At 42.7% G+C, this 25,612-nt stretch overlaps 2 protein-coding genes across 4 annotated transcripts in view; both read left to right on the plus strand.

Moving 5' to 3' along the window:
• Positions 1-8,735, plus strand: part of LOC110536598 (extended synaptotagmin-2-A) — a 42,792-nt gene extending 34,057 nt beyond the window's left edge. For both annotated transcript variants that reach the window (XM_036935315.1, XM_036935316.1), the window contains 9 exons: positions 2,826-2,900; positions 3,038-3,124; positions 3,306-3,455; positions 3,685-4,052; positions 5,543-5,641; positions 5,903-6,034; positions 6,275-6,380; positions 6,797-6,846; positions 7,072-8,735. In XM_036935315.1, the coding sequence (XP_036791210.1) occupies positions 2,826-2,900; positions 3,038-3,124; positions 3,306-3,455; positions 3,685-4,052; positions 5,543-5,641; positions 5,903-6,034; positions 6,275-6,380; positions 6,797-6,846; positions 7,072-7,117 (1,113 nt within the window). In that variant the 3' untranslated portion in view covers positions 7,118-8,735. The remainder of the gene's footprint in view (positions 1-2,825; positions 2,901-3,037; positions 3,125-3,305; positions 3,456-3,684; positions 4,053-5,542; positions 5,642-5,902; positions 6,035-6,274; positions 6,381-6,796; positions 6,847-7,071) is intronic.
• A 641-nt stretch (positions 8,736-9,376) lies between these two features.
• On the plus strand, positions 9,377-25,401 carry LOC110535588 (condensin-2 complex subunit G2). Of its 2 annotated transcripts, XR_005034611.1 has the most exons (28): positions 9,377-9,893; positions 10,049-10,138; positions 10,692-10,883; positions 11,242-11,356; positions 11,824-11,981; positions 14,305-14,439; positions 14,756-14,850; positions 15,218-15,374; positions 15,725-15,817; positions 15,919-16,044; positions 16,449-16,628; positions 16,882-17,034; positions 17,270-17,492; positions 17,916-18,007; positions 18,759-18,932; positions 19,219-19,289; positions 19,390-19,543; positions 19,931-20,104; positions 20,206-20,322; positions 20,769-20,909; positions 22,181-22,280; positions 22,489-22,670; positions 22,999-23,142; positions 23,249-23,352; positions 23,458-23,522; positions 23,613-23,713; positions 23,985-24,087; positions 24,364-25,401. XR_005034611.1 is itself a non-coding variant. In XM_021620664.2 (27 exons), exons 2-27 carry the CDS (start codon positions 10,061-10,063, stop codon positions 24,419-24,421), a joined length of 3,420 nt encoding a protein of 1,139 aa, XP_021476339.2. In that variant the 5' UTR covers positions 9,384-9,893; positions 10,049-10,060; the 3' UTR covers positions 24,422-25,401. The 2 variants fall into 2 exon arrangements, 1 of the variants encoding a protein (XP_021476339.2); XM_021620664.2 differs by lacking the exon at positions 23,458-23,522 and having other exon boundaries at positions 9,384-9,893.
• The last annotated feature ends 211 nt before the right edge of the window (positions 25,402-25,612 follow it).

Below are 25,612 nucleotides of genomic sequence, written 5' to 3' on the forward strand. Positions count from 1 at the left end.
GCATCAAGTCCACCCTGTCAAGTGATCTTATTCACTGTGATCAAAAAGGAAAAATCCTAAATCAGAACTCTTCTGAGATGCTTGACACATGGCCCCAGATGTTTAATGACATGCACTATAACATTTAACGGCAAAGCTCAAAACATGTTAATTTGGTGGATGAGGAAAGGGGGAGGGGTAGAACTAGAGTTGAGCAGAGAAATCCAAAGCTCACTCACTTGGTTCCCATATTTCAATGTGTGTGCAATGAAATGGAACCCTCTACATATTTTAATGTAGAGCTAGGTCTAATTCAATCATTCGTCCTGAATGTAAATCTGCATTTTACCATTATTTTTGTCCTCTGACAAAAAAAAAACCAATTCTGCCATGTGATAGGATTATAATACAGCCTCAAACTACCTTTTATATCAGGCTAAAGCAATCTTCAGGAGGTAGGGATGCACTTTAGTCTGGTAACTTTAGACTCATACATTAGATGTCTCCCAAATGGCACCCTATTCCCTATACAATGCATTGGGAAATTATTCAGACCCCTTGACATTTTCCACATTTTGTTACTTACTTATTCTGAAATGTATTACATTATTTTTTTCTCTCTCTCATCAATCTACACACAATACCCCATAATTACAAAGCAAAAACAGGTTTTCAGAAATGTTCACAAATGTATAAAATAACTGAAATGTCACATTTATATAAGTGTTCAGAACCTTTACTCAGTACTTTGTCGAAGCATCTTTGGCAGCGATTACAGAATCGAGTCTTCTTGGGTATGACGCTACATGCTTGGCACACCTGTATTTTGGGGGTTTCTCCCATTCTTCTCCGCAGATCTTAAGCTCTGTCAGATTGGATGGGGAGCGTTGCTGCACAGCCATTTTCAGGTCTCTCCAGAGATGTTCGATTGGGCTCAAGTCCAGGCTCTGTTTAGGCCACTCGGCGACATTCAGAGACTTGTCCCGAACCCACTCCTGCATTGTCTTGGCTGTGTGCTTAGGATTATTGTCCTGTTTTAAGGTGAACCTTTGCCCCAGTCTGAGGTCCTGAGTGCTCTGGAGCAGGTTTTCATCATGGATCTCTTTGTACTTTGCTCCCTTCATCTTTCCCTCGATCCTGACTAGTCTCCCAGTCCCTGCCGCTGAAAAACATCCCCACAGCATGATGCTGCCACCCACCATGCTTCACCGTCGGGATGGTGCCTGGTTTCCTCCGGACGTGACGCTTGACATTCAGGCCAAAGAGTTCAATCTTGGTTTCATCAGACCAGAGAATCTTGTTTGTCATGGTCTGAGTCTTTTAGGTGCCTTTTGGCAAACTCCAAGCGTGCTGCCATGTGCCTTTTACTGAGGAGTGGCTTCTGTCTGGCCACTACCATAAAGGCCTGATTAGTGGCGTGCTGCAGAGATGTTTGTCCTTCTGGAAGGTTCTCCGATCTCCACAGAGGAACTCTGGAGCTCTGTTAGAGTGACCATCGGGTTCTTGGTCACCTCTCCAACCAAGGCTCTTCTCCCCCAATTGCTCAGTTTGGCCGGGCAGCCAGCTCTAGGAAGAGTCTTGGTGGTTCCAAACTTCTTCCATTTAAGAATGATGGAGGCCACTGTGTTCTTGGGGACCTTCAATGTTACAGAAATGTTTTGGTACCCTTCCCCAGATCTGTGCCTCGGAGCGCTACGGACAATTCCTTCAACCTCATGGCTTGGTTTTTGCTCTGACATCCACTGTCAACTGTTGGACCTTATATAGACAGGGTGTTCCTTTCCAAATCATGTCCAATCAATTGAATTTACCACAGGTCGACTCCAATCAAGTTGTCGAAACATCTCAAGGATGATCAATGGAAACAGAATGCACCTTAGGTCAATTTTGAGTCTCATAGCAAAGAGTCTGAATTATTATGTAAGAAAAGGTATTTCTGCTTTTATTTTATTTTAAATTTGCCAAATATTCTAAAAACCTGTTTTTGCTTTGTCGCTATGGGGTGTTGGTGTAGATTGATGAGAGAAAAAAAATTACATTAATTTCATAATATGTAAGTAAGTAACAAAATGTGGAAAAAGTCAAGGGGTCTGAATAATTTCCCAATGCATTGTATAGGGAATAGGGTGCCAATTGGGAGACATCTAATGTATGAGTCTAAAGTTACCAGACTAAAGTGCATCCCTACCTCCTGGAGATTGCTTTAGCCTGATATAAAAGGTAGTTTGAGGCTGTTTTATAATCCTATCACATGGCAGAATTGCTTTTTTGTCCGAGGACAAAAGGAATGGTAAAATGTATTTTTTTTTTAATAAGGCTGTAATGTGGAAAAAGGGAAGGGGTCTGAATACTTTCCGAGTGCATTACTTTGGAACAGAGCCTACAGCATGGGCCCTCGTAAAAAGTAGTGCACTACGCAGGGAATATGGTGCCATTTGGAACATAGACATTGTTATATGTACAAAGTATCTTTTATAAACCGGTTGCCAACAGTGAGAGTTCTTGGGTTACAAAACTGAGAATGAGCTTGAAATTAGATTGAAGAATGTGGTCTAACTAAGACCAAGGTTGACACTTTCCTAGCTACTGTGCATTGTCCAAAAAGCCCTCTATGCCAAAGGGTACTAAATAAGGAAAATAAAACAATTTTGAGATGCAGCCTAATTTATATTCTCTTTTATCTGAGGATAGACATTCTGAACCATTTCTTCACTGATTTCAGTTTGTTTCTACTGTATAATATTTGTGTTACTACAATAAGCTGAAGAATAGGAGTGTTTTCAGTGTGGGTTTTTGTCTTAGTAACAGTCATTCAGAGCCAATCTTTTCCTGGTCATCTCACACAGTCCGGCAAGAAAACGAGCAGTGAACCAAGTCCTTGCGTTCATTTCACAGTTGGGAACAAATCATTTGAGAGTAAGGTAAGAAACTACAGTGGGCATGGTTTCTGTAGATAATTGTAAAGTATAATTGTAAACATCATATTCCACTCCTGTTCTTATGTTGATTCTATTATTTTCTATTACAGCATATTTTATTCTATATGTGTTTTCTTTAGATCCGCCATAAGACCAATGAGCCCATGTGGGAGGAAGCTTTCTCCTTCCTCATCCATAACCCCAGGAGGCAGGAGCTGGAGGTGGAGGTACCGCACACTTTACATACATTTTTCATCATACCACAACTGGTAGGTGATCTATTTGTATACATGTACTAGATGTTTTTTTATGTTTTTGCTTGGGTCAAACATTGAGTTTACAGTAAGTGTATGTGAATTATAGAATATCTGATGTTAACCCTTTGTTGGATTGCCTGTCGATGTCCAGGTGAAGGACGACAAGCACCAGTGCACCCTGGGTAATCTTACAGTCCCCTTGAGTGGTCTATTGGTGGAAGAGGACATGATGTTCACTCAGCAATTTTCCCTGAGGAACTCTGGACCCAGCTCCACACTCAAACTGAAGTTGGCACTCAGGGTAAGGATAGACAGTGCCCCAAAATGGCACCCTATTCCCTATGTAATGCACCACTGTACTTTTGACCAGGGTCCATAGGAATCTACATTGTATGGAATAGGGTGCCATTTGTGACGCAACCATATTAGACCTGCTGTCTATTTTCTTAAGTTACTTATTGAAGTGTGTAAAGAAAACGTCCTATCACAATGTACAGTATAGCGCTGTGCTCTGTTCTTCTGTATGTCAGGTTCTGTTTCTGGAGAAGCAGACGCGTGCGTCGGAACAGCCCTCCTCTGTCCAAGTGAGGAAAGCCAGCGTGGTCAACCCCACCGTCCCCTCCCAGAGACTCTCCACATCGGAGTCACCTCTTCCCCCAGACACCAACCCCCCAACACCACCAATGGAGGCCGCCACCTACACCATCCATCGCAGAGAGGAGCAGAGGGAGGAGCTGTACGCAGGCAGCCCCATCAGGAGCACCTCCAACCTGAACACCACCATATCCAGCTCCCAGAAACACCTGCCCCACAAGGACTCCATGGCCAGCCTGGCTTCGGACATCTCCCTGCCCTTCGCCACCCTAGAGCTGCAGCAAAGGCTCAGGCAGCTACAGAAGTAAATAACACACACACACACACAATCACTATCATGAGGTAAGGTACATGTACAGTGGCTTGCAAAAGTATTCATCCCCCTTGACGTTTTTCCTATTTTGTTGTATTACAACCTGTAATTTAAATGGAGTTTTATTTGAATTTCATGTAATGGACATACACAATAGTCGAAATTGGTGAAATGAAATTTAAAAAAGAACTTGTTTTTACCGGAAAAGTGGTGAGTGCATATGTATTCACCCCCTTTGCTATGAAGCCCCTAAATAAGATCTGGTGCAACCAATTACCTTCAGAAGTCACATAATTAGTTAAAGAAAGTCCACCTGTGTGCAATCTAAGTGTCACATGATCTGAGTGTATATATATATATATATATATATATATATATATACACCTGTTCTGAAAGGCCCTAGAGTCTGCAAGTCTGTGGCACCAAGAAGACCTAGGAGCTCTCCAAACAGTTCAGGGACATAGTTGTGGAGAAGTACAGATCAGCATTGGGTCATAAATACATTTCCAAAATGTTGAACATCCCACGGAGCACCAATAAACCCATTCTTAAAAAATGGAAAGAATGTGGCACCACAACAAACCTGCCAAGAGAGGGCCAGGCAAGGAGAGCATTAATCAGAGAGGCAACAAAGAGACCATAGGTAACCCTGAACGGAGCTGCAAAGCTCCACAGCGGAGATTGGAGTATCTGTCCACTTTAAGTCGTACACTCCACAGAGCTGGGCTTTATGGAAGAGAGGCCAGAAAAAAAGCCATTGCTTAAAGAAAAAAAAAAGCAAACACGTTTGGTGTTCACCAAAAAGCATGTGGGAGACTCCCCAAACATATGGAAGGTACTCTGGTCAGATGAGACTAAAATTGAGCTTTTTGGCAATCAAGCAAAATGCTATGTCTGGCGCAAACCCAACACCTGTCATCACCCCGAGAATACCTTCCCCACAATGAAGCATGGTGGTGGCAGCAGCATGCTGTGGGAATGTTTTTCATCGGCAGGGACGCTAAATGCAGGGACATTTTTGAAGGAAACCTGTTTCTTTGAGATTTGAGACTGGGATGGAGTTTCACCTTCCAGCAAGACAATGACCCAAAGCATACTGCTAAAGCAACACTCGAGTGGTTTAAGGGTAAACATTTAAATATTTTGGAATGGCCTAGTCAAAGGCCAGATCTCAATCCAATTGAGAATCTGTGGTATGACTTAAATATTGCTGTACACAAGCGGACTTTGTGGGGGTGAATTATTATTCACGCTCAGATTCTCTTTTTTTTTGGTCTTTCTTGTTTGTTTCACAAGAAAAATATGTTGCATCTTCAAAGAGGTAAGCATGTTGTGTAAATCAAATGATACAACCCCCCCCCCCCAAAAAAAAAAATATTTTAATTCCAGGTTGTAAGGCAACAAAATAAGAAAAATGCCAAGGGGGTGAATACTTTTGCAAGCCACTGTAATCCCAAATCTGTGCTGTGTTGTGTTTTCAGTGGGTCTGCCCCTAGTCCATACCCCATGGGGGAGATTCAACTGACTGTCCGTCACAGCTCCCAGAGGAACAAGCTCATCGTGGTGGTGCATGCCTGTCGGTCAGTCAGTGGCCTCACATAACACACTAGACCAGCCACATACAGTATAGGCCAGTTTCCTGGGCACAGATTAAGCCTAGTCCTGGACTAAAAAACATGCTCATTGGAGATTCTCCATTGAAAAATCCTTAGTCCAAGACTACGCTTAATGTGTGTCCAGGAAACCGCCCGTCTGTGTTCATCTTAATTACCACATGTTCAGAATTTACTCTGTTCAGATTTCAATGTGCCTGACGGACCCCATGTATATTTTTCCCTCAGAAACCTCATTGCGTTCGCCAAGGATGAATCAGATCCTTTCATTCGGATTTATCTGCTCCCTGACAAGAGCCGGACTGGCCGGAGGAAGACCGGCACCATAAAGAAAACCCTGAACCCTGTGTATGATCAAACGTGAGTTCTGACTGACTGTCACTGTAGGCCACAACCATAGAATGACATATAAAACTTAGAAGTAATAGTAGCACATTGGATCTCTATGGCCACCACCTACATTATGCAACCTTTTCACAACCATCAAAATAATTCACAACGTCATCCATTTGATTCATTCATTACCCCGGTATCACTGCAGTAGGAAATCCTCACTCAGAAATAAAGGAGAATCCTACAGTGTGCTTTGTTCGTCTGCAGGTTTGAGTTTAGTGTGTCCATGGTGGAGCTGCACAGGAGAACTCTGGACATCGCTGTGAAGAATGGAGGAAGTATACTGTCCAAACACAGAGGACTCCTCGGGAAGGTAGTGTATCCTCACAAAAGATAATGTGTCCCCTTTTGACTAGACCCCTATGAACCCTGGTCAAAAGTAGTACTTTCTATTGTGGGATTAGGGTGGCATTTGCACTTGAAAAAAGAAAGGGAAGGGGGATACCTAGTCAGTTGTACAACTGAATGCATTCAACTGAAATGTGTTTTCTGCATTTACCCAACCCCTCTGAATCAGAGAGGTGCGGATGGCTGCCTTAATCGACATCCACGTCTTCGGCACCCGGGGAACAGTGGGTTAACTGCCTTGCTCAGGAGCAGAACAACATATTTTTTTACCTTGTCAGCTCAGGGATTCAATACAGCAACCTTTCGCTACCCAAATAAAGAAGCATGAGGAATGTTATCTGATTGTTGTTGACTCTACCAATGCTACTTTACTTATTGTAGGTGATTGTGGATTTGAGTGGTGAGGATATATCCAAGGGCTGGACGCAATGGTAAGATGCTCCTTCACCCAATTTGTGTTGTCAGCTCTGTGCTGTATTTGTGTTAACATTTGATATACATTTTATTTGGTTCAATAAACTAGGTTGTTGTTCATTCTATGGTTGTATCTTCGGGTGTGAGCAAATTGCTATAGAAATCCTGTGTATGTATTATATTTGTTGGTCACATTTTAGTTTTAAGCCATTGCCATTTGTTGCCCCACTGGTGTCTTGTAGGTATGACCTCACTGAAGATGGCAGCCGCAAAATGGTCCAGGCATAGAGAGGGACATAGGAAGACCTTCACCTCCATAATCATAAACACACATCCTGCTGTTTCAACCCTAGTGACATTCAATTCAAAAAGGCTTTATAGGCATGACAAAAATCAAATTTTGTATATCCAATTGACATTCATAGAAACACACATCACTCTGCTTTCATTTAGCGTTAGCACTTATCAAAGGGGACATCATTTTAATTTTCTTACTTTTTCCCCCTTTCATTTGTGTTTTATATCATGTTGACGCATGTAGAGATACAACTTGAAGTGTCGCTGCAACGTGCTGTTCCTGCACTATTGAAAGACGTCAAAGTTTCGCAAAATTGTCCTGATTTTGGTTAATGTGTCATAAAGCACATTTGCTGCCTTGTTTTCTAACTTGTTCAGTGTTTATATATGCATAAATGGACTAAATCGTTTTCATTGTTATTTGTTACTGTTGAAGGAAATTACGTTGGAATCCTATTTGTTTTCTTTGACATTGAATGGACTGCATATCTATTGATGTGACTGTAATTCTCATCAAAAGGACAGATATTGCTACTATGGAAGTTACAAGATGTAAACCAGGATGACCAGTTAATTTGTTTTATATGTTTTTGTCATGCAGTGTTATTTGGTCTATGTTTACTTTTGCCTATTTTCTTCATGCTAACGGTAATCAATGACTCCTACAGTGATCAAAAGTCCTACCACTGGATTCACATTTAAATAATATATATAAAATGATTGTTCAGTATATTCTATACTGTATATTTTGAAGGATCCAGTGCAATTTAGAATTATGTTCAGATGAAGGGGTATGTCAGGGCGGGGATATGTTCTGCTCTGGTGTACAGGAATAGTATATCTAAACAGATTTGAGTTTGTTTATCGTACTAAATAATTTGTAAATGAATAGAGGACCATATATGAATGGTCTCTTACACCAGACACATTATGCCATTTTTCAAAAAAAAAAAAAAAGTTGTTGAATGATGACAGAATGTGCCATAGGCTACTCCTGTACGTATAAGCCATGCAATGCTGTTTTTATCTTGAAACACGTTCATATTATGCATTACAAACATCTTAAATACTCTGTCAGTTATCTTTCCTGTGCCTTAACATTAAACACCTTCACACTTACTGTACAAATGTACATGAAACATTTTAAGGAATCAAGTTCTCACATTTGGAATAAGTATATTCATGGTTTGTTTTGAATAATAAAAGAGATGTTTCTCTTTAATAAAAAAAAAAGGTTAATTTAAAGTTATGTGTAATGACTAGATTTCCCTGTGAAAATTTGACTGGTCCTAACTACATTGTAAGCCTTTGTGAGACTTTCTATGTCTGAGAGAATGTATCTAACTAGGTCCTTGTTTTGCTGTACATAAGCTCCATCTAGTGGTTTTTCAGACGCAACTTTAGTTGACGTTCTTTTAATTTATAACTACTTACTATTGTGTTACTTTATCATTTAAAAATAACCAATACAAATGAAAGAGACACTAACACAATGTGTGTGTCTTTACAGATTACTTTAAAGGCCCGGCCCAGAGCAGTCAATCTTTATTTTCTATATAAGGTTGAAATAAATTTTAGTGTAAGAGCTGTTAAAATAAATTGCCTGACATTCCAGCCTGTTTTGGTGCGATTGAGTTTTGGCCTGCCTGGTGACACCACCAGGCGGTAAATTAGTTATTACTCCAAAATCAATAACATAAGTAGCCTTGCTCCACACACAAAAATACTGCTTAAATAAAGTAGGCTATACAGTCAAAGATGGTTTAGTATGAAAATGCCTCGCAAGCTAAGCTCATGCGCAGAAACACCTCTTCGAACTGCGCTTGTGCTTGCCGTCCACTCAAAATGCACTGCTTCGATATAGTTACTTTTGACGAAAATGAAAACGTGTCTGTTTGTCACATTCAGGAGTTTTGGAGTAATAACATGTTCAGCTACTTACGACATTGGCTCAAATCTAGGTTGTACCTTCATACATCGAAAAACTAACGCCCTCCTCACTATGGCTTCAGACCCCAAGGCAGACCTACCCAGCCCTTCAGAACCCACTTATGGGCTCTGCCTGGCCAGAGAGGGGGGGCACTGATAATGGGGTGGCTTACTGTTAGGGCCCACTTTAGCAAGTGTTGACGTTATTATTACCCTGCTCCAGGTGCACAGGTTCCCTGAGCTGTTGCGGGTAACCACAAGCAATATAGTTCATGGGCGGCAAGTAGCCAGTAACCGTAAGTCATCCCCGAGCTAAATAGTTGAAAAATCTGTCGATGTGCCCTTGAGCAAGGAACTTAACCCTAATTGCATCTGTAAATCGCTCTGGATAAGAGAGTCTGCTAAATGACTAAAACGTTAACTCAGGAAGAATTGTTCACTACTCTCATTGACTTTCCAACCCCTGGTCTGTTTAATCTGCTTCGGAAGTATCGTGATGTTGGGCACCAAGGTATATAAGATGGTGGATGAATGAAGATAGTTCACTCAGGCTGTTTACCATTGAACAAAAAATAAAAAAGGATATGTTCCGGGTTATTTAAGGGGGTGGCTCTCCCATAGACACCAATGCGATGGTAACTGGGTCTCTGGTCTTCTTAGATCATTGACTTCTATTAAAAATGAGGGAGTGGGATGTCTCGCTTCCTCCTCCGTCTCTGGAGACTTCGCAACAGTGTGTCAAGTGGCTCTGGACGTTGTCAAATCAAAATTTGCGCGGGGAAGCTGCGAATATAATAAGAAAATAGTGGATGATTTATAAGAACGGCATACGACATTGGTATGTATTTAACATTAACTTAGCTAGTGGTTTATGATATGCTAATGTACTCTAGATTTATTTTTGTCCATAAAACGGAAACACGAAGCAAATTCGGTTTGTTAGCTAACATTGTTATTCAGATTTAACGAGATATTTTACTTCTTATTTCACAGTACTGGCTAAACATGTCTAAGCGAGAGGCATTTTTAGACTCCATCTGCAAAGACAATGTGGGGGAATTTCTCATTTTCACTAAACTCCATGTGAGTAACATTAGCTACAATGTTGTTTTTGCAAAACTTCAAATAGGAATAGGAGTGGTTCCCAAGCTTTATAATAATAAATAAACAGTCAGGCTTTCAACTTACTCTTAAGTGGTAATAGTAGAATGCACTAGGTGCAATTTCGAAATTGGGTATCTAGTGTATCATCAGTTTTCCTTTTGTCATGTCAGTCATTGCCTACATTAGCTTTTTATAACTTTTCAGAAATGCAAATGTTTTTTAGCCCATATATTTTGTTGTAATGTTTGAATCACTCAAATATCACATGAATACACACACATTAGCCATGGCAAACTGTACAGAATTGCAGGAAATAAGATTTAAACCCCCCTATGTGCTTGTGCACATAGATGTTGGGACCTGGGATGTTCCCCAATGCTGAAAGGGGGGCTTCAGTGAGAAAGTTTGGGAACCCCTGTCTTATAGGACCAATATCATGATTCTCAAAATGAGTATTGCCTACCATTCCTTATGCTCGTCTATCTATTTGAGAGCCTTGCCTCTGACCCGGTTGGCTGCAATGTTACCACAGAAGGACACGGCTGAGCCCTTTGACCTGGATGAGGTCCTGCAGGAGCTGCCAAAGGGCCAGAGAGAGGCACTGTGGGCCCGACTAGTCACACTACTTTGTGACCAGCTGGCAGCCTTCGCACCAGAGCACTGGGATGCTGGCTTAGAGGAGGACAAGCAGGACAATGACATGGAGGTGGTGTCCCCAGACCGGGTGAGTAGAGTTGTCACAATACTACATTTAAGGGATACAGTCCTAATGTTGGGAAAAAAATGTGTTATGTTGTCACCTAAAGTCAATTGTTTGTTTTCCCAAGCTATAGTGCACACTATTTGACATAAAGAAGGTGCGACCAAAGAGTTTAGTCTGCCTTGTTTTTCTGCCATGGAGAATCGTAGTCTCATGACAATTCCACATCCTGACCACTCTCCCTCTCTTCTATATTTTTCCACACTGGGCTTGACAACAGTTGTTTAATTCTTGCTCTGACTTCATCTCCTACATCTGATGTCAGCGTTCAGTTGTCTACTATTCCTTGATTTGAGAGGTGGTAATCTATTTCGTTATTTAGACACACACCATGTCTGTCCTTGAGGGAGTGACTCTAGTGGTCACAGCTTCTGTGGACGTCATTGAGGATGGCGACACCTACAATTCTCTCTTAGAGTGTGGCAACATATTAAATGGTGAGTTTTTATTATATTTTTTAGTATGAACTCTATCCTTGTTTTATAGTAATAAGAATAAATGATTTAATTTCTATAGTGCTTTTTTTTAGTATAGAAAGAATCTCAAAGCGTTTGAAAATGCATGTTTTACGGAGCCTGGTTAACATGACTCACATGGTCAGTGAGGGAGAGCTGACACACTGGTCTGGACAGGAGGCCTTTGTAGATGCAGTATTTGTGCAGAGTTGTACTTATTTCTGGCTGAGCTTTGGCGGCGCTCGGGGGGCTGTGTGGCTGTCCATGTGTGTGTTTGAGTGAGAAAGACACAGAGGAGAACCAATCAGTAAAAAAGCAGTTATCGACACCATGCTGACAACATCAAAAGAGCCTTTCCAGACTGAAGTCAGGAGGACTTTGAGTTAGGTGTCAGCCAGACTATTTTAAGTACCCCAACCCTTCAGTCTGTCTCTGTCCAACAACCCCAGGTGTCCTGCCTTACCTTCCTGCCTCTGAGATGCCTCTGCGGCAGGCTATCCACGGTCTGTGCGAGGCTTGGTGGAAGAAAGGCCTCCTTGGTAAAGAAGAGCTGGGCCGCACAGCCTTCCTTGGAAGCCTGGAGAAGACCCTCATACTGAAGAAACCAGTACGTACCCTTTAGCACCAACATGGCCTATTGTTGCTTTTCTGTTTTGCTCTCTGTCAGTCGTCCCTTTTCTCTAGCGAGCTTTCTGGACTTGCTTTCAGTTATTCTGGTGGGAAATAGAAAATGATAGGCTACCAGGGTTTTTTCTGGTGTGTGTGATGCGGGTGTGGCTATGGATGTGTCCAATGATGTGGTCTCCGACCGGACATTTTAGAGGCCCGTAATGACAAAATTGTTTCAAAGCTAATTTCCTGTAATTCTACACATTTGGCCGTGTGGTGGAGATAAAAATGTTGCAATTTTGAGGCTCATTTCCTGCAGTTCTACACATTTTGCCATGGGTTATACTGTCTAAGTGACAAACATTATACCAAAATCAATTGGGGCCACATGCCATGACCAAAATACTCCAGAATGCATAATTTGGGGAATTTGTTTCTCTCTGACTGTCTAGCTTTTATTTTGGTGATTATTAGTTATCAACGATAATCTTATTTTAAAATATATATATATATATATATATATTAGGTTCATTATCTTTTCTAAATACACTACATTACCAAAAGTATGTAAAAAAAGTAACACCTGCTCGTCGAACATCTAATTCCAAAATCATGGGCATTAATATGGAGTTGCTCCCACTTTGCTGCTATAACAGCCTCCACTCTTCTGGGAAGGCTTTCCACTAGATGTTGGAACGTTTCTGTGGGGACTTGCTTCCGTTCAGCCACGAGCATTAGTGAGGTCGGGGACTGATGTTATGCGATTAGGCCTGGCTCGCAGTCGGCATTCCAATTCATCCCAAGGGTGTTCAATAGGGTTGAGGTCAGGGCTCTGTGCAGGCCAGTTTGGGAAAGGGCTTTCCCCAAACGTTTGCCACAAAGTTGGAAGCACAGAATCGTCTAGAATGTCATGGTATGCTGTAGCATTAAGATTCCCCTACATTGGAACTAAGGGGCCTAGCCCGGACCACGAAAAAACAGCCCCAGACCATGTCCTCCTCCACCAAACTTTATAGTTGGCACTATGCGTTGGGGCAGCTAGCGTTCTCCTGGCATCCATCAAACCCAGATTCGCCTGTCAGACTGCCAGATGGTGAAGTGTGATTCATCACTCCAGAGAACGTGTTTCCACCGCTCCAGAGTCCAATGGCAGTGAACTTCACACCGCTCCAGCTAACGCTTGGGATTGTGCATGGTGATCTTAGGCTTGTGTGTGGCTGCTTCCAGAGGCAATTTGGAACTAGGTAGTGAGTGTTGCATCCGAGGACAGACGATTTGTACGCGCTTCAGCACTCTGAGGTCCCGTTCTGTGAGCTTGTGTGCCCTACCATTTTGCTTTTTCACTTCACAATAACTGCGCTTAGTTGACCGGGGCAGCTCTAGCAGGGCAGAGATTTGATGAACTGACTCTTTGGAAAGTTAGCTTCCTATGGCTGTGCCACATTGAAACTCACTGAGCTCTTCAGTAAGACCATTCTACTGCCAATGTGTGTCTTTGGAGATTGCATGGCTTTGTGCTCGATTTTTATACACCTGTCCGCAACGAGTGTGGCTGAAATAGCCAATTCACTCATTTGAAGGGGTGTCCACATACTTTTGTATATATAGTGTACTTTTATATCTGGTTTTGGTCATTGATGTTTTACACTGAAAAGGTTTTTCCATCCCCTAAACTGAAGACTGTTTGGACATAGGCGGCCCTAAAAAAAAACACTTAGGCAGCCCACCCAAGAGTTTTCTATGCAGGAAAAATCCTGGGTACATGTTTACATATTTACTTTTTTTTTATTCCATGTGCTTGCTTTTTATCTTGTGCGCCCTATCTGATTGCCTCTCCTCCTCCTCTGTGTTTTGTGAAGCCCCCTATATCCCTAATCCTCTCCATAAGGAGCCTGAGTCAAATATTTTTTTCTCTCAACTCCCTTGTCTCGACAACAGACAAGTGCTCTCTAATCACCCGGTACTCTCATTCAGGGATCAACTGAAGAATTAGTTTGAAAGACAGTATGTGCTCTTCATTTTATCTCTGTCAGAACTGAAGTCTTCTTCTACACTAGTGTATCAGAGAGGTGGCTGTTTGCATTGGAGTGATTTTATGATTTGTGATCCTCTCGTTTCGGACCTAGTGAGATGGATTCCTTGCAGGCAGTATCTGCATTTTAGGCTGTTCTCCAGTATGGGTCTCTGGTTATCAGGGGAAGAATATCTCTGTACTAACCTTTTGTCTCATCTTGACACCTTTTGTCTTTTGGCGTCTGCATTGACCCGTTTTTGTATTTGGTTTGCTGAATGTTGTCGCTGCGTTGCGTGCACGTTCTCAGGGGGCTGAGATCCAACGGCTTTGGGGTTTCCATGAAGTGCTGTTCACTGTGGACTTTGCGTCGGAGTGCAGCAAGGAGCTGATCGATCTGCTGCTACAGTGCTTCCTCAGTGTCAATCACATTAAAAACGAAGATGTAAGTATGTGTTTTTATTGGTGTGTTTGTGTGTGTGTCAGAACTGTTGTTTTTTTTTAAATACTTAAAAATGGATTGAATTTCAAATATTTTCTCTGCCCGTTTGAGCTTGCCTAGCTTAATAAACGAAAAGAAAAGTCCCAAAACTGCAAACCCTGACCACTTGGAACTCCAGACAAAAGGAAAAAGCTGCATGTTTTTATATATATTTTTTCCCACGTATTTGAAACCCGGGTCTGGTGTGTGTGTGTGTGAGATCTTATGCTATGCTATCATGCTCACATTGTCGTTCCGATAACATGACTTTCGTTGACAGGGGAAGCGTCTGATGGTCTTCCTCTTTAGCTGGAATGTCAACTTCATCCGGATGATCCATGGAACCATCAAAAACCAGCTACCTTACTTTGCAAAGTAAGTGTTTGCATTTGTAGTTTCCTATTAAGGTACTAAGTGTCCTTGTTATAATGTCTGGGAGGTTGGGGATTCGATCCCTGGTCGAGTCATACCAAAGACTCAACAAAAATGGGACCCGATGACTTTCAGCTTGGCACTCAGCATTTAGGGTAAGGCCCCATGACAGACTTAGTGTTCTGTCCAGGAGGTGTACTTGCACATCAAGCTGCCTCCCGCTACAGAAACAGGAGATGGGTCGTTCTGGCTCGGTCAAAGTTTACTTATTCAAAAGTAGCTGTCAGGAGGCAATGGTTTTCTCCTATTCAATTCATGATGATATACCTGTTTTTTGACTGCTTGGTTGAACTCTGTTGATTTTTCCCAGGCCCCACACTGACCACATAGCTGAGATCTACTGCCGGGCCTGGAAGAAGGCTTCTGGGGTCTGTCTGGAGCAGATAGAGAGCACGTGCATCCAGGACTTCATGCAGCACGCTGTGCTCCTGCACAGGACTTCACCCGTCCATGCCAAAGTCAGACAGGTGGGTGCCGTGAACATTTCACTTAGTGTGTTTCAAACATATTTCTCACTCTGTCTGCTTTTATTTTTATTTTTTTACAAATTGATACTTGGAGTCAAATATCAATATAATATTGAGATATGTATCGATTACATTAAAAAATATATATATATTTTTATCATTAATATAAGGAAAAGTAGTACTTCACCAATACAAATTTCCTGTATTTGTCTATTTTTTCATAACAAGACTAAGGCTTTAGCATCATGTCAGCAAACCTCCAGCTGGCTTACTTTACCACAAAGTCTACATATTCACTGCAATGGTTGACGTTTATTTTATGTGTGTCACTTTAACTCTCATCTGTGTAGATACTGAGATACTTTCACAAACGGAAGGGCCGCAATGGGTTGGATGAGATGCTTTACAGACTCTACAAGCCCATTCTCTGGAGAGCGCTAAGCGTACAGTCAAATTTTCCTTGATACAACGACTCTCTTTATTTCTGGATAGTGTTTTTTGTTGTTGTTGAATTAATGAAAGAGTCTTCTCTCTATAATTGCAGGCTGCCAACTCTGAGGTCCGGGCCAATGCCACTCTGCTCTTCACCGAGGCCTTCCCTATCAACAATCCTAGCCAGAGCAGTGAGAAGATGGACGAGACCATCCAGAAACAACTGGACACGCTGGTCGTAAGTCAATGTATTATGACGTTGAATTTCCAAGTGGTCGTTTTATGTTTGTGAATCCCTGAAATGCCATAAGTTGTGCTAATAACCGAAAGATTGCTGGTACGAATCCCCAAGCCGACTAAGATGCAAAATCTGTCTGTGCCTTTGAGCAAGGCACTTAACCCTGAAGTCAGTTTGGATAAGAGCGTCTGCTAAATGACTTAAATGTAAATACGACAATTTGGAATAATGAAACACAGAATGTTTCTGTGTGGATTTAAATGGTTTAAATAGTTCAAGTGTAGTGAGTCTATTTTATCAGCATGTGTACAGTGTGTTCCTGTTTAATAAGTGATGTCTGCTTAATATTCGAAAGCTCTCACCTGTTTGTTCCTGTGTGTCGGTGTGTGTTTGTAACATGTCAGTGCCTGCTAGAGGACCCTCAGCCTCTGGTGCGCTCCACAGCCACCCTCGGGGTCTGTAAGATCCTGGCCAAGTGCTGGGAGGTCATCCCCCCCACTGTCATCATCGACTTCCTCAAGAAGCTTGTGGTAGAGCTGGCCAATGATACCACCTCCCCCGATGTCCGCTGCTCCGTCTTCAAGGTGAGTTACCACAGTATTGAATACAATAAAACACTACATATATTAGAACATTATGGCTATGTCCAAAATGGTACTCTATTCCCTGTATAGTGCACTAATTTGACAGGTCCTTAAGGCTCAGGTCAAAAGCAGTGCCCTGTATAGGGAATAGGGTGCCATTTGGGATGCAGACCTATAGGAACTCTGACCCCCCTCTAGTCATCACTGCGGTTCTGTGTTGTTGTTATGGATTACAATTAAATCTTCTCTCCAGTGTTTGACCATCGTGCTGGACAATGGCCACAGTCACCCGTTGCTGGAGCAGCTGCTGCCAGCTCTGAAGAACAGCCTCCATGACACCTCGGAGAAAGTACGCGTGGCCTTCCTCAACATGCTGCTCAAGATCAAAGCAGTGCGAGCTGCCAAGGTAAAAATACCGCTTGCGTGTATTTCTGTTTTGTGCAAAACCACAACGTATTACCTAACAAAAAGACAACAATGACGATATTATATATTTCTTCATTGTTGTCATTTTGTCAGGAAATACACTGTAGTTATTTCTGTTTGTTTTGGGAGAAAGGTTTTTGATTCCCCGCTTATCTCAGTAGTACTGTCAGACATTATTTGTGATGCTCACCCTGCCGTACCCCTCCTCTCTCCAGTTCTGGAAGGTGTCCTCCATGGAACACCTGCTAGCCCGTCTGGCCGTCGACTCGCAGCCTGTCTCCAAGCGCATCGTCAACCTCCTCTTCAATTCCTTCTTCCCCGTCAACCAATCAGTGGAGGTGTGGTGCGAGCGCTGCGTCACTCTGATTCAGATGAACCCCAAGGCAGCTAGGACTTTCTACCAGTATGCACACATCTACACAGCCCCCACTAACATAGGTGAGTTTAGCGTGCAGTTACATACAGTAGCTCCTACACAGCCCTCACTAATATAGGTCAGTTTGGCCTTCAGCTACAGTATGTAGCGCCTGTCAGTATATGTGGCATTTAAAGGGATAGTTTGACATTTTTCCAGTCACTTCCTTCAAACTGCAAGCATAGATATACAAAATGGTACCCATGAGTTCATCCGATTCTGGGGAAGTAGAGAACAAACAAAAAAAGGGGCTTCATTGCCAAACTCTCAAACTATCCATTTAAATCGCTCGTTAATCTGTTGACAGTACTGACCTGTCTAAGGTCTTTATTCCCCCTAGATCCTATTCAAACTACGTATCTAGCTAGCAGATGTTATGCGAGTCATTTGAAGTGGTTAGAAATCCCTGAACGAAAGTCTGTTTGACTGTACCGCTTGTGTCCCAGTCAAGCTGATGCTGATAATCCGCCAGTGTTTGAACGCCTGCATCCAGACTGAAGACCTGAACGAGACCAAATCGAACAAGGAGAACACAAGTGTAAGACAGATTTTTGTAGCACTGAATGTCAGCTCACTTACAAGACTAAGGAAATTGTCGTTTGTCAATGGAATGCATCTACGATAATCAAGATTTTTTTTCCATCATTCAAATTGTAATATAGAATTATTACATCCCACCTCTTCAGCTAAATGCCTCCACTCATTTCCTGTCGTACCCCATCATTTAACTCAACGTATAATCTTGTTTTACTCAATTGTTTGGAAATGTAGTTCTAAACAAACACTTTCCAGCTTCAAGACATGGTAAAAACTATCATTTTGATCGGTCTCTCTGGTGTACTGGATGGTCAGTCCGTAGCTCTGTCTATGAATTTAAGTGTTTACTTGTCTCTAGCATAGAAAGCTAGTATGAGGGTTTGCGCTCAGGCTAGAATGAATAGTGGCCGGTGCGAGAGAGAACATTTCCTTAGAGTTCAGTAGTTCTCGAACCATGAGAAAGAAACAAGGAGGCTGATGTGCTAAAATATACTTCATTGAATGCCATACTCAAAAGGTAAGTGCAAAAAAAAATGAAATAGGCATTTTGTATTCTTTTGAGCATGGTATTTATTTAAGCATATTTTGGCATCCCAGCCTCCTTGGTGTTTTCCTATTTGTGGTTTGAGGGCAAGTACCTACTGGACTCTATATTTCTCCTGCCCCATCACTCTGCTGTTTACCACAACAAGTTGCACGGTGATCGCTTTGTTGTATTTGAAATCCCAGATTTAAAACAAAGTTCCTTGCAGGTTCTGGAGCATGTCCTGTCGGTCAAGGACACGGCGTCCATGGCCAGTCTGCTGGAGGTGGTGGTGATCTTGTGGCGGAGCATCCGGAAAGCCCTGGAGCTCAACAAGGACGCCCTCCAGTACACCACTGCCAAGTTTGGCTCCGTTGTGCCCAAGTACTTCAATGTCTTCCAGGTGTGAGGTGGACTGGAGTTTACCCTGTGGCAGTCACAACTTTGGTTGTGTCCCAATAATCTCTCCGAAGTGAACACTTGTTCACTTCCCTTCATAGATTTGAAAGGAAATGACTGGTTTATGGAAATGCCCTCTAGCCCATGCCAACACCAGTCCAATGCTTTTAAATGTGTGGGGAGTAGTGAACGAGTTCGCACTTAAAGGAAGAAGGTAAGATTATTGGTACGCACCCCAGATATCTTCCCCATCATTTAAGATGTCCTCACCTTGTTTCTCTCTCTTTCAGGAGGAGCGTTCCACAGTTCCCCTCATCCAACTGGCCTCCCTACTGCCCCCAGCTTCTGTCCCCACTTTCAGGTCTGTGGGGGTCCTGCTAACTTGTCGTCCTTTTTGGCCTCTTCAGGCTCTCTCTGTGTCTGTCTGTGTTAACCCTGTCTCTCTGGTCCCTGTGTTCCAGCTGTGGGGTGCTGTCCAGGCTGAAGAGGCTGGAGGCGGGGGCCAAGGTGTCCCAGTACAGTCAGATCATCGAGTGCCTGTGTAGCTGGGGCCAGGCTGCACACGTCCTGGAGCTCATCACAGACTGGCTCACTGATGCCTTACCCACCCCTGCTGTAAGCAACACGCACAGAGGTTGTGTCACAAATGGCACCCTATTTTCTATATTTTGACCTACTTTTGACCAGGGTCCATAGGTTCTCTGGTCTAAAGTAGTGCACTATATAGGGAAAGGGTGCCATTTGAGATACAGGCACAGATGAATAGGGATGCCTCAGCGAGATCCTCGCCGGCTCCTTGGGATATTTTATTAGGCATTGTAATGCAGAAAGGAGGGATGCATCTACATAGTAATAAATCTTACTAACTTTATTCTGAGTAAACAAAGGTTTTTTTTTTTTTTTTTTTTTTTGCCTTAATGCTCTTTATAGTAGTGTACTGAGATGTAATCATGACATCGTTGGACATTACCCCACCTCTCTGCTCCCCCTTCTCCTCCACAGGGCAAAGGGAACACCAGTCGGAAAGTGCGCATCAAGGAGACGATGGAGGCCAAGCCAGACCTGGGGCTAGATTACCTGGAGTACCTGGTCAGTCGTACCTCCACGCGGGACTGCATCCTGCCCTTCTGGCAGGGCCAGCTCAAACAGCTGCACAAAGCCCTCGGGGCCTGGAAGGTAGAGTAGATAATATAATTACACAGTTGTATAGATTGGTTATATGTGCGGTGAGTGGGTATGAACAGAGGTGGTATCCTGTGTCATGTTTTCCTTCTCAGTCAGTGCTGTTATCCCATCTGAGCTCTTCTGAGGCCCAGGCGGATGTCCCCAGAGCAGAAACGGCACTAAGAGCATTTGCCCTTCACGCACGTCTCAGTGCCCATCTACAGCACAAAGTGAGTCCCATTGCCTACATGCCTCCGCTTTGGAACCAATCTGTGTACAGTATTGCCCATGATAAACTGACTTATTATGCTAGCAATAAATAGATAACTTTATAACACTAATGTGCATCTGTTTTTTATTTTTATTACTACCCTTAAAGCTACTACTACTTTGCGTGTTGTAGCTATCAATTGTCCCATTAGCAGCCACTCATATTAGCAGACTTTTATTTAATTTCAAACATCACATATCTCTAGTCAAGTATAGGCTACTAACAATATCAGCTAAATGTCCTCTAAGTGTCGGTTTGAGCAGTGTACTGTAGGTACTAAGTTTATCGTCCCAGATCTAGTAGACACTATTTGGGATATAACCACTGGTCTGTGCAGTGTTTTGGCTATAACCACCTTTTATAACCACCTGGGCTTGCTATAACCACCGTTACTTGCTTTCCCAGTTCTCGGAGGGGAGGGATTTCCTTGTCCCTGTGGAGAACACGGCAGCGTGGGTGGCAGAGAGGGTGCTGCCCTTCCTGGTCGGCCCCAGTGAGGGAGGGGTCACTGAGCAGCAGCGGGACCTCGCCAGGCAGGTAGTAGAGGTACGTGTGACCCTCTGGATAGGGAGGCAGGTATCAATCACAGGACAGGGTTTACACTATCCTTTTGTACAGAAGACCTAAGCGTTAATTCTGTGTTCAGTACTCCGCGGTACCTCAGAGGTGTCAAACTCAATTCCCGGAGGGCCGTATGTCTGCCGGTTGTGTTATTTTCTTTCAATTTGTGTCGTACTAAGACCTAGACAGCCAGGCGAGGGGAACTCATAACTAATCAATTACCTTAATTGATCATTCAAGGCAGGAGCAAAAAAAAACAGGAGATACTCGGCCTTCCAGGAATTGGGTTTGACACCCGTGCTTTACCTGTAGACAGAGGGAACATGAATCAAATCAAATGTATTTAGTTAACCCCTTTTTACATCAGCAGTTGTCACAATTTGGTTATCTGGAAACCTTAACACATGAGTAATATAGCATTAGACTTTTATCAAATATCAGACGTAAAAGAATAGCCGTAGAATATAGTTATGTGTATTACGCTGCTACAGTATTAGCCAGGACATTAGGCCCTAGTAATGTACGAGCAGCTTTATGGTATTATGGTCAGTAGATCAATTCTTGTCATGGATCTCTCCTATGCTGTCACTCTATGAACAGACTGAGGGTTCATCCTAAATTGCACCCTATTCCGTGCACTACTTTTGACCAGAGCCCTATAGGTCTTGGTCAAAAGTAATGCACTATATAGCGAATAAGGTGCCATTTGGGACACCACCTTAGTCTGTTTTATAGATTGTTATTCAGCTCTGGTCCACACTCTCACGTGTCAGCTCTCCGTTGTACGCCTCTCACTCCCAGAGAGCAAGATGGACTCATTTATTCTTTGAAATGGGCTTCTATAGTTATTTCTTCCATTACTCTCTCAAAGTGTGTCACCCAGAGGCTGCTGCTGTGATCAGATATTGAAAATAAACCCCTCATTTATCTTAATACCCACTTCTGTTGCTTCCACTAACTCTAGAGCTCCAGCACCAACACTTGAGATTAAGATACTATGGTATGGTGGCTTATTCAATGTGTCGTTTTCAGGACAAATTAGCACAAAAATATAATTTTTAATTCATTTTTTTTATTGTCCCATAATATAGTTTGTTTAGTTGGTCTTTCGGCATTATTCCAGGTTCTTAAAAACAGTTGCGTTTTATCAATTCTGAATTACTATGCTGATACAATTTTTTTTTTCAAAAAATCATTTTTCTGTCCCTCTTTGTGGAGTGACAAGGTTGCTCTAACGTTGCGGTGATGTTTGGCAGTGTTTCCTGACGGTGAGCAGAGATGTGATCCGGGTGGGCCTTGGGGACGAGGAGTTCAAAGGGCAGGTCCTTCACCTGTGCTCCATCGTGCTCCTCTCTGGTGAGTATATCTATACTTAACATATACTACAATAGAGACCTACAGAATCTAAATTAAGAAACATGCCATTTTCGACCATCTGTAAATCAACATTTCTATAAGGCACATTTAGAACCGTAGATTCTATAGAATAGTTGTTGACTGGACTAGGCCACTCATTTCATTGTGTCTGTGAGGAAATTTGATGTGTGTTTTATTGTGTTCTCAGAGAAGGGCTACCTGTGTGTTCCTCTGCTGCTCTTTGTGCTGACGGAGGTGGCGGAGAACTACGTCCCCGAGAACCAGGACAACCAGTCCTCCATCATCCTCACCGTCGTCACCAACGTCTTCCAGAAGATCCTGGAGGTCATGGCTCGCTGCTTGAGGAAGGACCCCGAGGAGGGCCAGGAGGTGAGGAGGATGGCTTGCGTCCCAAATGCCTTGATGGTTTGAGTGTCAATCAAAAGCACACACGTAGATCATTTAGAGGTAGTCTCTTCAGTCACACTTTAAATGGCTGTCTATAAATAATACCTATTTGGCCCAACAACAGAAGCAGCTCTGGGGCCATATGTATCAAGCTTCTCAGAGGACGTTTTTCAGTTACTGTACCACCAACAAAATGTTGCTCTCCCCAGTGTACCCCCAACTCTGATACGCTATAGATAGATATGTCCACGTTCAGCTTTCAAATGTGAATATATGACTTAAGGTTGTTTCTCTCCTCTGGCTCTTGTAGCTGTGGCACTTGGCTGTTACCGCTCTAGGAGACTTCCTCCAGGTGGTTCAGGCTTGGTCGGGCATCGGCTCCAACCCCCTAAACGGGGTGTTTTCAACCGTCTGTGCTGCCACCCTTGCAGCGACCCAACACTCCCTGCAAAAGGCAATAAAGATGGCTGATACACTATTTTCCAAGATAGAAAATGTGATTCCAAATGTTGATAAGTTGCAAAATAAAGAACATGGAACTGAAAACTGTTCCATCTTAGATGTCACATCCTCAAGAGGTCACAACACCAGAGACGGTCCAGGATTTGCCTCCTCTCTCAAGCATCTTGTTGAACGTTCTCCTCAAATCGCCCCCGGTCACAAGGTAAACAACCGACTACACTCCCAAGTGTTTTGCTGCTTTCTATTACTATTCACACTGACCCGGCTCAGTTTGGTTTCCTTTTTTTTGTGATAAATGTTTTTACAGATTTTTTTTCCCACACAAAAAGGAAGAACGAGGAAGAACAGACACCAAACAGTCAACCCCACACGGTCTCGTACAAAGAGCTCCAGCAATGGAATATATACTGTACTTTTCTCCTCCATTGGTGTTTCTAATCTGTGGCTTATTCTCTTTTTCAGAGCCTTTCTGGCAGAGATCATCTCAACTGTCGACTCAGAGGTCATTGATGATCTGACCGGATTGGCAGCAGTTCTTCACATTCTGGCAGTTGTCAGACAGAGTGAGTAAAATAAGTTGCAATAAAGAGAATTTCTCTAGTTTAAAAAATAAATAATGATTTCACATTCATGAATAGTTTCTAACAGGGCGTGGCTAAAAGTTTTTAGTTGTTAAACTGGGAGTTTTGCCAGTGTGGAGCAGAGCACGTGCCATTTATCCACTGTTCTCGGGCCTGAGCCGGTTGCTTATGCCCAGGTTTCATTGAAATGAATGCCAGAAGCTCAGTATCCAGTGTAGCTGGCCTCTAATGATTGTGCCTGTCTTTGTTCCAGCTGGGAGGTTTAAGGCAGATCTGAAGAGTACAGCCGTGTCCGTCCAAAGACGGCTTCAGAAACATTACGCTGTCACGGCTGAGGACGAAGGACACATCCAGAGGTGACTAGATTAATGAACGGTGTACGGTCTGTCCCAAATGGCATCCTGTAGGGCACTACTTTTGACCAAGACCCATTTGGCTCTGCTACCTTTTTGATTGTTTTTAAGAATGGAGTATTTTTGAGTTGTTAGCTAGCTGTTATGGCATTTTACCCTAAATGTTAAGGAAACGTGCTCGTAAATTGGGAATTGTAACATGGCAAGTTATATTTTAAAATGACCTAATAGCAACCACAAAATGACGTTACATTATTTATTTGTGTACCCCTTTTCCAGGGTAATCTACGAATCCGCTATCAACACTTTGAATGAGATTCTGATGCCATGCCCATGAGGGGGCAAGAGAACCTCATTTACATATTTAACATTTACTAATTGTTTCTTTGTTGCCAGTGTCAGCTATTCCTCTGTTCTGTTGTTTCCAAGCTCTTCTATTCTGTGTGATCATGGTGTATGCAGCATGACTTGTATTTGCGCTTTGGATTGATGTATTGCGTCCGTATACTCTATGCTGCATAAACTGAACTGTGTGTAACATTGCTAAGTAGCTGCTAAAAATACATTTGAAATGTGAGTTTCAACCGTGTCTTTGTGGATTCTCTCTAAAGGCCTCCACAAATCACTTACACTGCCACATGTTTTAGTTTAACTTATAGTACATATTTGCACTATTTTTATTGAAGGAAATATAGTTTGTTTAGTTATGCTCCACCACTGGCAGAGAAGGTTAGTTTCTGTGGCTAAGGAGGAAGGACGAGAATGAAGAACTAAAGGCCAGCTGCAGGGGATGAAAGGCAGACGTCCCTGCCACTGCTCCGCCACCAGGAGACGTACCGGGATAAGGAGAGTAACATTGAGGAGTGGTGGTCCCCGGGTGATGATCCTCTGGCTGGTTTACAGGCACTGCTGGAGGTGCAACAGGCAGAGATGCCCAGCAGAAGGTTACCACCTATCTACCTGTATAAAGTATGTGTATCATATTGTAGTGAATAGAGGGTAGCCCCGACTGGGACTAGAACCCATCAACTGTCAAGCCAACACCTTTAACCGTTGTGCCAAGAGGTCCGAACTGCTTGATGAAGTTGCAAGGTGTTGTGCTAAGGTTGCTACAATATGCACTTATTGTTTGAACAATTTATTGATGAAATATAGTTGGTATGCTTTTAGTTATGTTCTATCCAACACAAACGCTCCATGACATTTCAATGCATGTATGAACTCTGTATAACCTGAGTAGCCATGCTATATTATGGTATTTTAAAATTATTCTGCCACTGTTTATACAGCCTTACAATAAACACATATATGAACTTGTTTATTCAGATGCTGAGTCAAACTATAAATGAGCTCATTTACTTTACTGTTAGTGCACTACTTTTTACCAGGAACTATAGCGCTATGGGCCCAGTTTCCCTAAAGCATCTTAAGGCATAAGGTCATATGGTTCTAAAGATGAACTTAGCTTTAAGATGTTTTTGGGAAACCAGGCCCAGGTCAATAGTAGTGCACTATATATGGGAAAGGG

The sequence above is a fragment of the Oncorhynchus mykiss genome, chromosome 11 (assembly GCF_013265735.2).
Source record: "Oncorhynchus mykiss isolate Arlee chromosome 11, USDA_OmykA_1.1, whole genome shotgun sequence".
Classification (NCBI taxonomy): Eukaryota; Metazoa; Chordata; class Actinopteri; order Salmoniformes; family Salmonidae; genus Oncorhynchus; species Oncorhynchus mykiss.